General features: G+C 45.5%; 1 protein-coding gene across 5 annotated transcripts in view; it reads left to right on the top strand.

Annotated features, from left to right (window-relative positions):
- LOC135055867 (threonine--tRNA ligase 1, cytoplasmic) overlaps nucleotides 1–17,555 on the top strand; it is a 407,014-nt gene that overhangs the window by 263,411 nt on the left and 126,048 nt on the right. For 3 of the 5 annotated variants that reach the window (XM_063960452.1, XM_063960445.1, XM_063960437.1), the window contains exon 2: nucleotides 13,262–13,342. In XM_063960452.1, coding sequence (XP_063816522.1) covers nucleotides 13,326–13,342 — 17 coding nt within the window. In that variant the 5' untranslated portion in view covers nucleotides 13,262–13,325. Of the gene's footprint in view, nucleotides 1–5,053; nucleotides 5,193–13,261; nucleotides 13,343–17,555 lie in introns of those variants that run through there. The other 2 variants (XM_063960420.1, XM_063960429.1) reach the window with 2 other exon arrangements.

Genomic DNA, 17,555 nt, shown 5'->3' with positions numbered 1-17,555 from the left:
ATCCCACGCTCTTTCACATAACTCATTTAACTCATGTGAAGGAGGAAAAGTCACCTCATGCTTTTTCTCCCCATACATATAAACCCTCTTGTCAGGGACAGGGTTTACCTCTGATATGTGTAAAACATCCTTCATCGCTATAATCATGTAGCGTATAGCTTTTGTCATTTTCGGTTGCAATTTTGCATCATCGTCGTCGACACTGGAGTCAGAATCCGTGTCGACATGTGTCAACCATTTTGGATAGTGGACGCTTTTGAGACCCTGAGGGCCTCTGCGCTGTAGGATCAGGCATGGGTTGAGACCCTGACGGGCCCGAGGTATCAGCTTTATCCAACCTTTTATGTAAGGAGTTTACATTATCATTTAACACCTTCCACATATCCATCCAATCAGGTGTCGGCACCGTCGGCGGCGACACGTCAGTCAACTGCACTTGCTCTGCCTCCACATAGCCCTCTTCGTCAAACATGTCGACACACGCGTACCGACACACCACACACACAGGGGAAGCTCTAAATGAGGACAGGACCCCCACAAGGCCTTTTGGAGAGACAGAGAGAGAGTATGCCAGCACACACCCCAGCGCTATATAACCCAGGGATTACACAGTACTTTAGTGTTTACCCAGTAGCTGCTGTATTATGATTAATGCGCCTAAATTTATGTGCCCCCCCTCTCTTTTTCACCCTTCTACCGTGATTCTGCAGGGGAGAGCCTGGGGAGCTTCCTCTCAGCGGAGCTGTGGCAGGAAAATGGCGCTGGTGAGTGCTGAGGACGAAGGCCCCGCCCCCTCAGCGGCGGGCTTCTGTCCCGCGATTTTCTGTAAAATAAATGGCGGGGGCTCATACATATAACAGTGTCCCACTGTCTATATGCAGTTTTCGCCAGGAGGTATCAATTGCTGCCCAGGGCGCCCCCCCCCTGCGCCCTGCACCCTACAGTGACCGGAGTGTGTGGGTTAGTGTGGGCGCAATGGCGCACAGCTGCAGTGCTGTGCGCTACCTCATGTGAAGACAGGAGTCTTCTGACGCCGATTTCGATGTCTTCTTGCTTCTGCCGGCTTCTGTCTTCTGGCTCTGCGAGGGGGACGGCGGCGCGGCTCCGGGAACGGACGACAAGGTCAGGTCCTGTGTTCGATCTCTCTGGAGCTAATGGTGTCCAGTAGCCTAAGAAGCGCAACCTAGCCGCAGTTAGTAGGTTTGCTTCTCTCCCCTCAGTCCCACGTAGCAGAGAGTCTGTTGCTAGCAGAAGCTCTCTGAAAATAAAAAAACCTAGCTAAAATACTTTCTTATTAGCAAGCTCAGGAGAGCTCACTAAAAGCACCCAGCTCTGTCCGGGCACAGATTCTAACTGAGGTCTGGAGGAGGGGCATAGAGGGAGGAGCCAGTGCACACCAGATAGTACTAAATCTTTCTTTAGAGTGCCCAGTCTCCTGCGGAGCCCGCTATTCCCCATGGTCCTTACGGAGTTCCCAGCATCCACTAGGAAATTAGAGAAATAGATATTATTAAATGGTCCCTGCTGATAAACTCTGATCCTGGGCAGACACGTGAGCGTTAATTTGACACATGCCACCTACTTAAACGTTGTTGCAGACAGAGGACAACCTTTCATGGCAAGGTATTCTCCAATGGAAGTGGCCTCTTTCGGCGTTATAGCCATACCGCATGGACTGCTCGAGAATGATTTGAGGAACATGATGAAGAGTTCAAGATGTTGCCCTGGACTCCAAATTCACCAGATCTCAATCCAATTGACCATCTGTGGTGCAACTAGTAGGCAGAGTATAATAAAAGCCGGCACATACTGCAGCTTTCACAAACAAAATGACTTTCTAAAGTAAGAGATACTACCATGTGGTTTTGGTTTTTGCACTATTAATAGGCAGCATTAACAACACTGGCACCAAATAACCATTCTCCTGGACAAGCCGCACACTCGCCAGGTAACAACACTGCATTCACTCCAGATACAATGTTTATGAGGTGCAAGAACTGGTCTGGCATATCCTCACTCGCTTTGAAGGCTGTTGGACAGCCTTGTGGGAGTTAGGCCCGGAAGGTGGCATGATAACTTGGGAGTCTCCTGGACAATCGGGAAGATCAGACAACTGTGATGATAACAACCATTTATTCGCCAAGTATTAAACTCATATGTCGTTAATAAGTGCTGGATTTGGCACTTGTACCGCTCAAATGATCTAAAATGCTAATCAACTGAAAAACAATTTGAATGCAAATAAGATCGTGAAAGAACACAAGTGATAGAGCAACACAAATAGAACAAACTACAAAGCCCTAAAACCCTAATATAAAACATTTGGGTTGAAGAGGGAGGATGACAATTTCTTTATCCTGTAACAACTGTCTGTGTGTGCACCTTATAGACAATGGTGAGGATGGCAATATGGGTTCAGTATGAATCTGTAAGGTGTGGTGGCATTATAAGATTGCATAACAGCGCTATAGCTTGTAATACTTGTTTGTCTTACAGTAAAATCGCTGCTGTCATCATTATGAATGTCTTTGCCTTTATGCAGTTTAATTTAGATTAACAGTAATAAACATCTCTTTTTTAAAATTTGCCCTTGAAGTGTATCACTGATTTAGACTGTAAGTTCAACTGGGGCGAGGACTGATATGAATAATTAAAAGAGGTCCTGCTCACAATTCAAGCATTCTAGAATATAATAATCCATATGGAATGTATGACTGCAACCTTGCAAGATACCACAGACCACTTTAGAAAGTATTGAATGCTTTGGAACTCAACTTTCGAGGCCAAAACCCCCACTGACCACTATCTGACTTCATTTCTAATAGTCTATGGGGGTCATTAAGACCCGAGCGCACGCTGCCTTTTTTTGCAGCCATGCGATCGGGTCTGAACAGTGCATGCGTGCAGGCCGTAATGCGCAGGCGCATCACTGGCCGGCGACGGGGGTCACTGAACAGCGACGGATTCTATGAAAAAAGCGATCGCAAGAAGATTGACAGAAAGAAGGCGTTCGTGGGCGGTAACTCACCGTTTTCAGGGAGTGTCCAGGAAAACGCAGGCGTGCCCGGCCATTTCCAGGGAGGGAGGATTCCTGACGTCAGCTCCATCCAGGAACATCGCAGCTGCTGAGTTAGTCCTGAGCTGTACAGAGACTGTGCAGCTCTCTGCACAAGCGTTCGTACCACTGCACAGCGATTACCCCCTCCCCTGTAGGCGGCGACTACCTGATCGCAGCACTGCAAAAAATAGCCTGCGTGCAACCAGGTCTGAATCACCCCCTATGCCACTTATTTCTCAATGAATGTAGCACTGCCCCACCCTTATATAGGGATGGACACTGGTCTCTGATATTCCCTAACGATTGATGCTAATCTCCCAGTAACAACTTACCTGTTCCACAGTGTCCTCCTCTGTGCATACATCGGTTTTTCTTTTTTTACTGTGCATGTGCGATCTTAACAGCTGCCCTAACCAAGCATTTGAAAAAGAATTGCGAGAAAGATCTATATTATTGTCTGCATGAAATACAAACACGATGATCCTGTATCGATTCGATATATGGCCATCGACTGGCCAGTCCTACCCCTATACCCAAAGGCACATACTCATATATATATATATATATATATATATATATATATATATATATATATATAAACAACGTGTAACCGGCACTCACACATCTTGTAATGATGCCGCGGTGCTGCATGGTTATGCTGCTTGACAAAGGCTAATAAAGAGCCGAAACGTTGCAAAGCTTATGCTGCCTAAATTGTGATTTATTCTGGATGACCAAGACCGCCGAGTGCCGTACTCTGGACTGACTATATATATATATATATATATATATATATATATATACACACACACACCCACCCACACCCACACACAGTATATACATTTGTACAATTGATGGTTTGTTTAGGGCTGTGTCATTATTTGTACAGCTAAGTTGTATTGCCCATGCAACATTATATTCTTTCTTTGTAACTTTTATCTTTGTCTTTTCCCCCTCTTGCCTCATCCTGTTATCCGGTATCCGGTCTCTAGGTTGACAACACTTTGGTTGACAGTGTCTAGGTCGACCACTATTGGTCGACTGTAACTAGGTCAACAGGGTTTCTAGGTCGACATGTTCTAGGTCGACAGGTCAATAGGTCGACATGAGTTTTTCACATTTTTTTTTCTTTTTTTGAACTTTGTCATACTTTACGATCCACGTGGACTATGATTGGGAACGGTAACCTGTGCCGAGCGCAGCGAGGCACCTTGGGACGCGGTGCACTAATTGGGGTTCCCGGTCACTGTACGGCAAAAACGACACCAAAAAAGATTTAAAAACTCACGTCGACCTTTTGACCTAGACCATGTCAACCTAGAGACCCTGTCGACCTAGAATCCCTGTCGACCAATAGTGGTCGACCTAGACACTGTCAACCTAAGTGTGGACGACCTTCAATACTACACCCGTTATCCACTTACTTACTTCTTTTGAGATGTTTCCTGTTTTCATGTAAATTACTTTATTATTATTATTATTATCGGTTATTTATATGGCGCAACGAGGGATCAGCAGCACCTAACGAAGTACCTAAATAAATGAGCCAAACAGTCAAATAATCACAGTACAAAACAGTGTAAGACAAGTACATGGTAAATACACATTGCTGCTTACTTGTATTGTTCTATTACAAAAATATTTAACAAAAAGTGTTTTTCAAGAAAAAAAATTGCAGCGTAAGACGTTGCTACTAAATACAGTATAATAATACTGTACTGTATGTGCTGGGCATTGGGCTTTATGTAACGCGTCAGCCATCATTACTCCGGGCAACCAGTGATACGCTCATTACGTATTATACAGTACTATACGTCCAGTTGACGTCACGGGTCTGCCAGCACATGGCGGTGATCGAAAGCGTACGCTATCTTTGGGCTGTTCGCCTCAACCAAACTTACCAGCACCTCTTATTGACTGTTTCTTGACAAGCCTCTTTTTTATGGGCGGTGCGAGCACCAAGGCTGCCTGTGATTGGTCAATGCCTTGCTTGGGGCTGTTCCCTACTAAGCTACTGGGTTAGGCTGTCTTTCTTTTCTTGCTGCCGGTTGCATCAGCTGGGTGATCGCCGCTGTGTGTATCTGGGATGTCGGAGAGTGTGTCGGCGCAGATGGAGGACATGAACTTGAGCAAGGTACGGAGGTGGGAGGCCGGGCTGAGCTCGTCATGTCAGCCTGGACCCTGTGCTGCTGCTCTGGGGTCACAGTCTGCCCGGGCTCCTGGTGCTGGCACTGGGCTGCTGGGGTTATTACAGGCTGATAACCTCACCGCCCCCCACTCCATGACTGGGGTATAGGGGTGACTTTAGGGTTGAGACCTTCATTGTGGGCATCGTCAGGGGGAGAGGTTTCAAATCTATTAAAGAGTAGTTGCCCATAGCAACCTATCATCTTCTAGCTGTCATTTGTCCTAGTACAGTCTGCAAAGTGACAGCTCAAATCTGATTGGTTGCTATAGGCAACAGCTCCACATGTCCCCATTAGAAGGGCTTGATACTTCTGCCCTGTTGTAGGTTCTCCATGAGTGTCGTTATGCGCGCACACCGCCCCCTTAAGGTATCAGGATGATAGTTGACAGTGTATTGGTCGACGCATGATTTTGGGGTTCTTCACGTTTCCTTGATTTACTATGCACACGGACAAGTATTGGGAATACTGACTGTAGCCAAAGCGCGGTGAGCGTACACGTTTCTACAGATGGTGGTCATGTAACAGGAAATGTTCAAGATTTGATACAAAAAAACTGTACGTCGACCATTGTCTCGCCGACCTTTTCTACCTGTCGGCCTAATGCATTTTAAACATTTGGTGTCAACTGTAACATTGTCGATTCATTAATCCACTCACCCCCAATTACCCCCCACCTTCCCTAGGAGCTGCTTACTCCAGATCTAGGTTTCTCTGGGACAGTCCGTACTCTGGGCTGGAGAAAGTGTGACATATACCCCTTTCCTACCGCAAAATTAACCCCGACCTGTTAAACTGCCAAGTCGACGCGGGTCGCTGTGCGGTGTGAAAGGGGCCATGGACGAATTCCCAGGGCCTCTGACCCGGTAATTCAACCGGGAATAAAGCAGTGTAATACCGGGTCAGGTGCAGTGTGAACGGGTTGCTGGGTCGATGCGACTCGGGACTCGTCCACTGCATCTCCCAGCGCACCCTCCGTCCCTGCCCCCGATGCTGGCACCGCCCCCATCCGTGATAGCAAACTGACCCAGCACATTGGTACTGCACTAGTGAATGAGGTAAGATGCAGGGTTGAAGCTTAATGTGCATCGTTTAAATAATAATAATTCCAAACTGGTAAGTGGCCAAATCCTACTTTGACAAGGATGTGTCTATACCCCCTTGTGTGAAATTGCTTTGCAGTGACAGATGTGTGTAAGCCTACATTAGAAATGTTTACCCATCATGACAAATGCACATAATGTACAATGTTCTTATTTGCAAAAGACACACACAGCGAATGATTGAGATTACAATTCTTTACTATGTAATAAGATGTTCTGAATTCATGACTCAAAACCAAGAGTGCGCTCCATACTGAGTGATTGCTCTTGGCATAAAAATCTATTTACTGTATACGTCGGTATTTAGTTGCGCTCATTGTATACCGGCCACGGGAAACCGCTGTTATCTGCAGATGGCTGAGAACATAAATGCTACATTCCTGACGCACTGTATGGACGGGATCCGGTCTCTAGGTCGACAGTAAGTAGGTCGACCACTACTGGTCGACAGTAAGTAGGTCAACGGGGTCTCGAGGTCGATATGTTCTAGGTAGACAGGTCAAAAGGTCGACATGAGTTTTTCACAATTTTTTTTTCCTTTTTTTGAACCTTTTCATACTTAACGATCCACGTGGACTACAATTGGGAACGGTAACCTGTGCCGAGCGAAGCGGTAGCGGAGTGAGGCACCTTGCCCAAAGCATGGCGAGCGGACATGGTGCACTAATTGGGGTTCCCAGTCACTCTACGAAGAAAATGACACAAACCCCCCATAAAAAACTCATGTCGACCTTTTGACCTGTCGACTTTTTGACCTGTCGACTTAGTTACTGTCGACCAATAGTGGTTGACCTAGTCACTATCTACCTTTCATACCACACCCGTAATGGACACTGGTATCTGTGATGAAAGAGCTTGTTATAGGCCCTACACACAGGCCGATATTCCTCAGAGATATGAATGATCTCGTTCATTATTGAACGAGATACCGTTCATATCTTTCAGTGTGGAGTCACCAGCGATGAACGATGCGCGGCCCCGCGCTCGTTCATCGCTGGTTCCCCGTCGGCTGTGCATGCAGGCCAATATGGACGGTCTCGTCCATATTTGCCTGCACTTCAATGGAAACGGGTGACGGGGGGAGTGAAGTTTCTGCCCCCACCCCCCCGCCGCCGGGTCGGCCGTATCCGCCGTCGGGCAGCTCGGCGGTGGATCTTTTTATGTGTAGGGCCCGTTAGTCATAGTGTGAGCGGAACTCACCCTTTGCACTGCTCACAATATGCAGGCTGTAGGGGCTGAGACGCGGTCTCCTGTGCTGGTATGGAGTTGGCTGTCAGAAATCCATGGTTCGCAGCCATCAGTGTTTCCGATGGAGATGCTTACTGTATTTGATACTGGGATTGCAGTCGTTGCCAACTTCGCATATAGTATCTCTTTTCCTTGGTTGTCTACAGATGACGTCACTTCTGCCGCATACACCAGGGCGGAGGAACTCTTTGTCCATAGCAGAGAGCTCCATAGTGGTATGTGCATACTACAGCTGTATATTGCTCAGGGACACTAGCACACCATCAGTGGGTAACAGGCAACGGTCATTCCTTACAGTATCCAATTTGCTCTTCCTATGGTAAACTCCCAAGCGGCTAAACAGAAGCGCGACCCTATTCACCACCACATAATTGAACCTATAAGGACATACGGAATCCTGGCGGTCAGAATGCCTGCAGGGTGGCGAGCGCAGCGACACCCCTTGCGGGCTAGGTGGAGAGCTGTGCTCGCCACAGGTTCTATTCCCACTCCATGGTGTCATGGACACCCAGGAGTGGAAATAGCTGTGGTGGCGCTGCCGGCATCCCGGCGTCGGGATTCTGACTGCCGGGATCCTGACTACATCCCGGACATGCAGATGTGTCCTCGTACACCTAGCCTCAATATGCCATGCAGCGCAAGATGGCTGCTGTGAGTCAGCCGCCAGTTCCTGTTCAGCTGATAACATCAGGCGTCTTTATTAGCCGAAAGTGCGTCTTAGTCGCAACACGATGCAACTAAGACGCACAAGAAGACAGCTGATTAATGTGATATGTTGTGACTGAATCGGAATACGGAGCAGAACAGAACTTGTACTGGAAAAAGCTGCGGCTGCAACATTGTATCACTTCCTATGCAGGTTCGGAGACTCAGTCACACTGATATACAAATGTCATATCAAATTAATCAACAGAGTCTCCTGGTGCGTCCGAGCCGCACTGCATTGAGACTAAGACGCGTTTTCGGCAAAAAAAGACGCCTGACGCTACAAAATTTGCACGCGACCTGATGCGCAAAGAGGGGCTGTTTGGCACGACTGCAGAAATAATGTATGATGATACGTGTATAAGCACAATTTAGTTAATTTAATAATATTTGCATAATTTCTCAATAAGAAACTACTGTATTATCCAAGGGGTGCCGTAAACAAACAAAAAAAAATGGTACAGTGTATTAGGATGCAGTGATTCCAAAAAGTTTTGGAACCCCTGCCCTACGTGTATTCTGTGTATGATAGGGAGCAAGTGCCGATTACAGGGGGCAGCAGTTGAGGAGTGGGCGGTAAGGTATATGAGTGCCCACACAGCTTACAACATTGGAGGGGAGACAGTCTGCTCAGGGGAAGAACCCTGCAATGGGTGTGGTATAAAAGGTCGACAGTAAGTAGGTCGACCACTATTAGTTGACAGTAACTTGGTAAACAGGTCAAAAGATCGACATGAGTTTTTCATGTATTTTTGGTGTTGTTTTCTCCATACAGTGACCGGGAACCCCAATTAGTGCACCGTGTCCCCTCGCCATGCTTCGGGCAAGGTTGCTATTCCCAATTGCAGTCTGCGTGGATCGTAAAGTATGAAAAAAATAAACAAAATTGTGAAATACTCCTGTCGACCTTTTGACCTAGAGCCCCCCCCCCTGCAATTACCTATGCGGGTTACAATCAGAGTATGCACCAATTCTGTAGTACAGGTTGAGTATCCCATATACAAATATTCCGAAATACAGAATTTTTGGAGTGAGATAGTGAAACCTTTGTTTTTTTTGATGGCTCAATGTACACCAACTTTGTTTAATACACAAAGTTATTAAAAATATTGTATTAAATGACCTTCAGGCTGTGTGTATAAAGGTGGGTACACACTGACCGATATATTGACCGTTTTATCGAACGGCCGATATATCGCGGGTCCGTTGGCCAGTATGTACGGGCGATATGTCTGTGAACTCCGTCGTTCAGACATATCGCATCGGCCCCGCAGCACAGCCGACGGTCAATATATCTACTGATATATTGGCGCATCGCTGTGTGTGTATGGGCGACCATGTTGCTGCGGCCGACGGTGATTAAGTGAAATATTAAATGACCTTCAGGCTGTGTGTATAAGGTGTATATGAAACAAATGCATTCTGTGCTTGTACTTGGGTCCCATCGCCATGATATCTCATTATGATATAAAATTATTCCAAAATACGGAAAACTCTGATATCCAAAATACTTCTGGTCCCAAGCATTTTGGATATGGGATACTCAACCTGTATTATGTGTGGGAAATGGACCGTCACAAGGTGTTTCTAAAGGGCCCTACATATTGATCGATCCGCCGCCGAGCTGCCCGACGGCGAATACGGCCGACGGGTGACCCGGCGGCAGGGGGGCAGTGACAGGAGGAGTGAAGTTTCTTCGAGATCGTCCATATTGGCCTGCATGCACAGGCACACTGAAAGATATGAACGGTATCTCGTTAATTAATGAAACGAGATCGTTCATATCTTTGAATATTATCGCCCAGTGTGTAGGGCCTATAAGACTGCAGGCAGTTGCTAGAGCACATATTCTGGTGCAGTCGTAAATGACGGCAGACTTGGGGAAACCGGAAAAATGGGAATGTTATCCACAGTGAGTGTTATGCCGGGAAAAGGGACAGATGTAGGAGCAGGAAAAAGGATAAGTTCAGTTCTAAATAGTGACAAGATAGAGGAAATGACAAGAATTCAGTCAGGAGCCTGTGCTGATGGAGATAAGAGAGGAACATCAGGACATAGATGATCGGAAAGCAGAAGGAAACAAGTTGTCTGGCAATGTGGATAGATGGAGAAGAAGAGGGTGGCGGGGGGGGGGGGGGGGTGAATCAAGAGGAGAACCTTGCGTGCACCGATAGAACGCAGATAAGGAGCAGAGTTACAGTGGGCGATCTATTATAGGACCATTGATACCAAATCTTATTTTTTTTTTTTTTTAGAAGTGAGTTACATATCAATGCCTAGCTTACTAACGGCAGCATTTATCTATATTTGAAATCCTTAAACGCAATCGCTGCATTGCATAGTGTACAGTAGTGGGAATATCTTAAACGTGGGTTTGCAAAGATCACTGTAGAAATCTCAAAAATAATCTTGCAGGCTTCAATGAGATAAATAATTTCTATAGAAAGTGCAAGTCTTTCATTTTGAGACGATTGGAAGAATAAGTCTGGGAGAGAAGTCAGATTATGAATGACTGCCATTATCCACTTCATCCAGAACACTCCAATAAAGTGTAGATATTTCTGGGCCTGTTTGTCATTGGTGGCCGTGGTGGTGCCCCAGAACATATCCGTGCTTGCCTCTACATGTTGTGCTGATGGGGAATGACTTGTCTGGCTTGTTTTACAAAGAACACTTGCCGGGACAGCGGCTCCAATGCGCAAAAATGCAATTGCCGATAGGGGAGGTTATCGAGGAAGGATCAGAAGATCCCTCTCCAGCCATCATGCTTCCACAGAGTCTTCTATAGATGGCTTTTGGCTTTCAGGGCCAAACTCCGTAAAGCTAAGTAGTCCCTATTGAGAATAGGGCCTGGGTTGTCCTGCTTTAGTTTATCTAATGCAGGAGGTATCTGGTATCTCCTACATTAGGAATGTCTTAAATAGCAACTATACTTAAATCATCTCGTTTCCCCATGACTGTTTTTAGAAAAGAAAGAAACAAAAAGGGTGAGGCCAATAATAGTGCGCTAAGAGATGTGCAGCTAGACAAATCTATACCAATAGATTTTTTAATCAACATAAAATCACAATACAGATAAAATCACAATGATACAAATAAGATCTTAATAGTTGCTCCACACTTTTTCTTATAAAACAGGTGAAATTACCAGAGAAAATGTGAACTGATGCCTCAGTTCATCAACAGCGTGTAGAAGGTGAGTCCTGGGCACAGACAGGTATTACTTGCGCTGTATGGAATTCCCTGGATCCACTGTTTCACAGTCACCCTCTGCGTCCGATAAGCAAACCTCCGACGCGTTTCTACCCCGGTACTGGGGTCTTTTTCAAGAAGTCTTGGAAATGTGTGAGGCATCCGTTCACATTTTCTCTGGTAATTTCATGTCGCAGCCACTTTGGCGACCCTTTTTATAAGAAAAAGTGTGGAGCAACTATTAAGATCTTATTTGTATCATTGTGATTTTATCTGTATTGCGATTTTATGTTGATTAAAAAATTGTACTTCACTATACAATTTTTTATTGCTTTTGGGTTCATCTGGATATTCCAGGATAATTCCCATGATTATGTCATCTAGACAGTAGCACTGGATAAGTCTTGCCTATTTTTTTCTCTTTACATGTTTAGAAAAGAAAGCCCGCAGTAAGTATGGTAGAGGTGTAGTACGCTCTTGTACACATTGGATGCCACACACCCTGACTATGTATAGTCTGCTCTATCAGTTATTTCAGTGTACTTTCACTAGAATGAATCAATATTCTCTGGGAAAAATATGCAAATAAACCTCTGTTAAAAAAAAAAAAAAAAAAGACTTCTGGAGCATGACAATGACATGGCCGCCCAATGAGTCAGGGCCCCCGCCCATTGTGTGTTCAAAGGAACAGCTGATGCAGCAGCAACGTTTCCCAGAATTCATTGCTTCTTTTGGAGAGGCCTATGTACATATAATGCACTTCAAATTGATTGGATAGAAGATAGAACGTTTTTATTTTTTTTCACACTATTGCTTGGTTGTTGTCCCCTCATAACCTTCCTCCCCTCCAGGGTGAGGGCAGACATTTCTGTCATTCCACCCAAGGGATGGGGAATGTTTATTCATGGCGTTACTCTAACTTCCCACCACACGTTAGCATTGTATTGGTGAATTGATTCACCATTACGTGCGCCGTATCCCAGGTCTAGTGGCTCTCCAGCTGTTGTGGAACTAAAAGCCCCAGCATGCCCAGACACGGTATTAGCGGTCCCTAATAGCAAAACTGTGTCATGGCTTGTTGGGACTTGCAATTTCACAATAGCTGGAGAGCCACAGGTTGCCCAGGGCTAGTTACACGTTTGCTAGATCATGTTCCTTGTGTAATCATCACCCTATGTTTGTTTTCTTACACAAAAAGCTTAAAATCCCCCAAATCTCCCATATGACCTACACACAACTGCACAGAATAATGGAGACATTTTGCGTCCACTGTATCAGGGGTAGGCAACCTGTGGCTCTCCAGCTGCAGTGGAACTACATCTCCCAGCGTGCCCTGCTACAGTTTTTCTGTTAGTGCATGCTAAAACTGTTTCAGGGCATATTAGCAGCGGGAGTGCTGCAGGTTGCCTAGCCCGTGTACGTCCTGTGTACGGCTTTGGCATCTAACCTGTCCCTCAGGAGATTCACCAATAGCCCTTTGTAACCTGTTGTCATCTATCACCCACCAGCCCTTCTGGTGATGTCACGCTCGCACCATTGTAGTGAAGTGTGACTTTCTATGTCTGTGCAGGCTGTTGGTTGTGGTACGCTATGCTTGTAGGAGAATGGCTTTTGTTTATCCCTTTTGATAGGACCAATGTAAGGCCACTGACAGGAGCAACAAGGAGACTTTCCGATATGTAATATTAGGCTTACATCTAACTTGCTGGGCAGGTTGCATCATCCATAACTTCTCTTTTTTTTTTTTTTTTTTTTTTTTACCTCATCAGCCAAATTCTGAGTCCAAAAAACCCAAAGAAGGAGGAAAAAAGAAGGCCAAGGACGGAAGTGGAGATGGAGGGCGTTCTGAGGTGAGGGGTTGGTGTGTAACACCATGACTACAGATGTGCTCTCATAGACCTAGCCTCAGTCTGCCGTGCAGTGATAGGGAGCCGCGCTGTAGCATCTTTTACACTTGATTGTGCGTCATAATTGCGATGTGATGCAACAAAACTGCCTCATGACACTGCACTGATTAACTTGATTTGCAACACTTGTACTGTAATGCATGTGGGTGGAAAGGAAATGCACTATTTTTGGATGCTCTTTCTTTTTAAGTTAATACCGATTTTATGCATAAATGTCTACTTTTCTATAGTTTTACCATATTTATTTTAGGATTATGCACGATCATCAGAAAGTTTTCCATAACTATCCAATTCTCTGCAGTAAAGTTGCAGAGCTGTTCTCCCGTATGGCTATACTTCCATCCCCCAAAAATATTTTATTGTAATGACATTTTAGTTTGTAAATCAAAATTCTGTTCTCTCATATGAGGATGGATATCAGAAGCCAGTGGTTGGCGATTGTCAAAGTTACCAGCTCCATGAAAATGTTTTTTCCATTTGATGATGGAAGCAGTGTCTGTAGCACAGCACCATGGCCCTCATTCCGAGTTGTTCGCTCGCTAGCCGCTTTTCGCAGCAGTACACACGCTAAGCCGCCGCCCTCTGGGAGTGTATCTTAGCTTAGCAGAATTGCGAACGAAGTATTCGCAATATTGCGAAAAGATTTTTCTGTGCAGTTTCTGAGTAGCTCGAGACTTACTCTTCCAGTGCGATCAGTTCAGTGCTTGTCGTTCCTGGTTTGACGTCACAAACACACCCAGCGTTCGCCCAGACACTCCCCCGATTCTTCAGCCACTCCCGCGTTTTTCCCAGAAACGGCAGCGTTTTTTCACACACTCCCATAAAACGGCCAGTTTCCGCCCAGAAACACCCACTTCCTGTCAATCACACTCCGATCACCAGAACGAAGAAAAAACCTCGTAATGCCGTGAGTAAAATACCAAACTTCTTAGCAAATTTACTTGGCGCAGTCGCAGTGCGAACATTGCGCATGCGCAATTAGCGGAAAATCGCTGCGATGCGAAGAAAATTACCGAGCGAACAACTCGGAATGAGGGCCCATGTGCGAGTTTCCGCTATCAACTGCGCAATACCTGAGCGTAGGAGTGCAGCAATCAAAAGTAGTTTGGGTTGAAAAATGTTTAACGTTGTTAGGTCACGCTGCTGACACCTATATCAGCATAGCTTCTGACAATGCAATTAACATTAATTGCATTATGTTTTTATTTTTATTTTTTTTATTGTGTGAAACATTTTGGGTCCCCCTTTCCCAGTGTGAGTCTCTTCCACTGGGATGTTTAGAGCTGCCTTAAATTTTCCATCATGTAATGTATGCGTATTTTGCAGTACAGTATTGCGCTGTGATTGTGATGAGGTATTTGGACGGTCAACCATGTTAAGGTCGACATTGACATGGTTGACCTAGACATATGGTCGACACAGGACAGGTCGACACAAAAGGTCGACATGGCTTTTTTTTAAAAAAAATATATATTTTTTTTACTTTACCATCCACATGGACTACGATTGGGAATGGTAACCTTGTGCAAGGGAACGCGGTACACTAATTGGGGTTCTTGGTCATGTTACGGAAAAAATGACACCAAAACAGTAAAAAAAAAAAAAATCCATGTCGACCTGTCCCGCGTCGACCATTTTCATGTGTCAACTATTAGTCCATTTCGACCATGTCTATGTCGACCAGTAGTGGTCGACCTAATGAATGTCGACTTTAACATGGTCGACCATTCATACCAGAACCATGTCTATGTATGTGCTGTAGTTGTGTGATACCCCCTCTCAGTTCTGTCACACCGCCTGTCTCTGATAACAATGGCTGCTTCAGCCTGTAGTTAGTTTACGCTAGAGGGAAAGTTTTGAAGGAAAGTGTCAGTTTCTAGTAATGGGTCATTCTGGCCAAATTGGAGATATACCGAATACCTGCGTTACATCATTTACGTACACCTTTGTTCTAGAGGTCTACTTTAGCTGTTTACACAATGTTTATCTATCTTCTTATCGCTCTTGCCCAGCTTTGATTTTAGGAGGTTATTCAGGTTTGTTAGGAAACCAAAAAAGTCAGCAATTGGGCAAAACCATGTGCACTGCAGGTGTGGCAGATGTAACGTGCAGAGAGAGTTAGATTTGGGTGGGTTATATTGTTTCTGTGCAGGGTAAATACTGTCTGCTTTATTTTTACACTGCAATTTAGATTTCAGTTTGAACACACCCCACCCAAATCTAACTCACCCTGCACATGTTGTATCTGCCCCACCTGCAGTGTAACATGGTTTTTCCACAAATGCTAACTTTTTTGGTTTGCTAACAACTCTGAATAACCCCATTAGCATGGTCCTACAGTTGAACAGTTCAACAGTGCAGAGTATTTCAGGATTACCCTATGTGAAGCAGTGTACCTTTCACTGTGTTTGTTAGAGGGGATGGGTCTGCATGTCACATAGTGGAGGAAGGTTCCTGGAACGGCACATAACTCATGCATGAAGGTTCTGGTGTCAGTACATATGTGTGAGTCAAACCTCAGGATAACACAGAAATTACCATTTCTCTAACATCCATCTGGGTACGTTTGTATGCCATAGGGCAGTGATGGCTAACCTTGACACTCCAGCTGTTGTTGAACTACACATCCCAGCATGCCCTGCATCAGTTTTGCTATTTGGCCATGCTAAAACTGATGCAGGGCATGCTGGGATGTGTAGTTCAACAACAGCTGGAGTGTCAAGGTTAGCCATCACTGCCATAGGGTGTAGAGGACGCTGTTCCAGCAGTTGCATTAGCCATACTTCCCATGTTGATCGGGCATGAAACGTATAGATTTACTTTGTCTCATGTATTATGTCAGTTTCTCCCCTACTCTCGATAAACCTCACCCTGCGCAGACCTATTGCTGTTCTTCCCTCTATCAGGATTGACAGGCATTTGATTATCTTACTGTTGGCAGGACAAAGTATTTTGTTCTAATTCGGTAAACATTGGCATAGACTGACCTCCCCACCGAACTGGGTCCTGCTGGTTAAGCAGCTGTCAGGCTAGAAGAACATATTATTTCAATAATCTCTCTGCCTGCAGCAGTTTCTGGATCACTATAGCAGCATTAGTCACTCTCTGGATACGGTTGTACCTGCCAGGTGTACAGCTGGAGTACGGATTAGTCAGCGATTTTGCAGCGTCTGTCTATACATTGGGTATTTAAAGCCGACACATGGCGGAGTTATCCCTATAGTGCCTCATACCTCAGTGATACCACTAGTTCCTAAAAGTGTTTGCCTCTCGTGAAGCGTCCACTTTAAGTGATCACTAAGTCCCCCAATTTTGCAGTTGTTGACCATGAATGTAAAATACATGTTCAATGTCTCCTTGTACCTCCTGACTCTACTACAGACAGCTGAAACCCTTCCGACACATTTAGGACTGGGTCCTGGCAGGATCTGATACAGGTAAAAGCTGAGCCTTCAGTCATTTGAGCTGCTGTGACATCACTAGCGCCGCCCCTGTATGTAGGCATTTTTGCAAATCAAATCTGATGAGCTGCCAGTTTGTCTGCTCCTGCTGTTTTGGAGATGCACCTCTCTTGTAACGTGGTAACTCCGTGCTGACTAGGGAATGAGCTGTGTGGACTTATTTAATTTAAAGAGCAGATTTGCAGGATGAGATGTCAATCCTAGGGTACTAAACATTACTTTTCTCTATCGTCCTAGTGGATGCTGGGGTTCCTGAAAGGACCATGGGGAATAGCGGCTCCGCAGGAGACAGGGCACAAAAAGTAAAGCTTTTTCAGATCAGGTGGTGTGCACTGGCTCCTCCCCCTATGACCCTCCTCCAGACTCCAGTTAGATTTTTGTGCCCGGCCGAGAAGGGTGCAATCTAGGTGGCTCTCCTAAAGAGCTGCTTAGACAAAGTTTAGCTAGGTTTTTTATTTTACAGTGATTCCTGCTGGCAACAGGATCACTGCAGCGAGGGACTGAGGGGAGAAGGAGTCAACTCACCTGCGTGCAGGATGGATTGGCTTCTTGGCTACTGGACATCAAGCTCCAGAGGGACGATCACAGGTACAGCCTGGATGGTCACCGGAGCCGCGCCGCCGGCCCCCTTGCAGATGCTGAAGTCAGAAGAGGTCCAGAATCGGCGGCTGAAGACTCCTGCAGTCTTCTAAAGG

This window comes from Pseudophryne corroboree, chromosome 1, assembly GCF_028390025.1.
Source record: "Pseudophryne corroboree isolate aPseCor3 chromosome 1, aPseCor3.hap2, whole genome shotgun sequence".
Taxonomy (NCBI): Eukaryota; Metazoa; Chordata; class Amphibia; order Anura; family Myobatrachidae; genus Pseudophryne; species Pseudophryne corroboree.
Note: the sequence above shows the minus strand (reverse complement) of the source record. Positions and strands in the feature narration are given on the sequence as shown.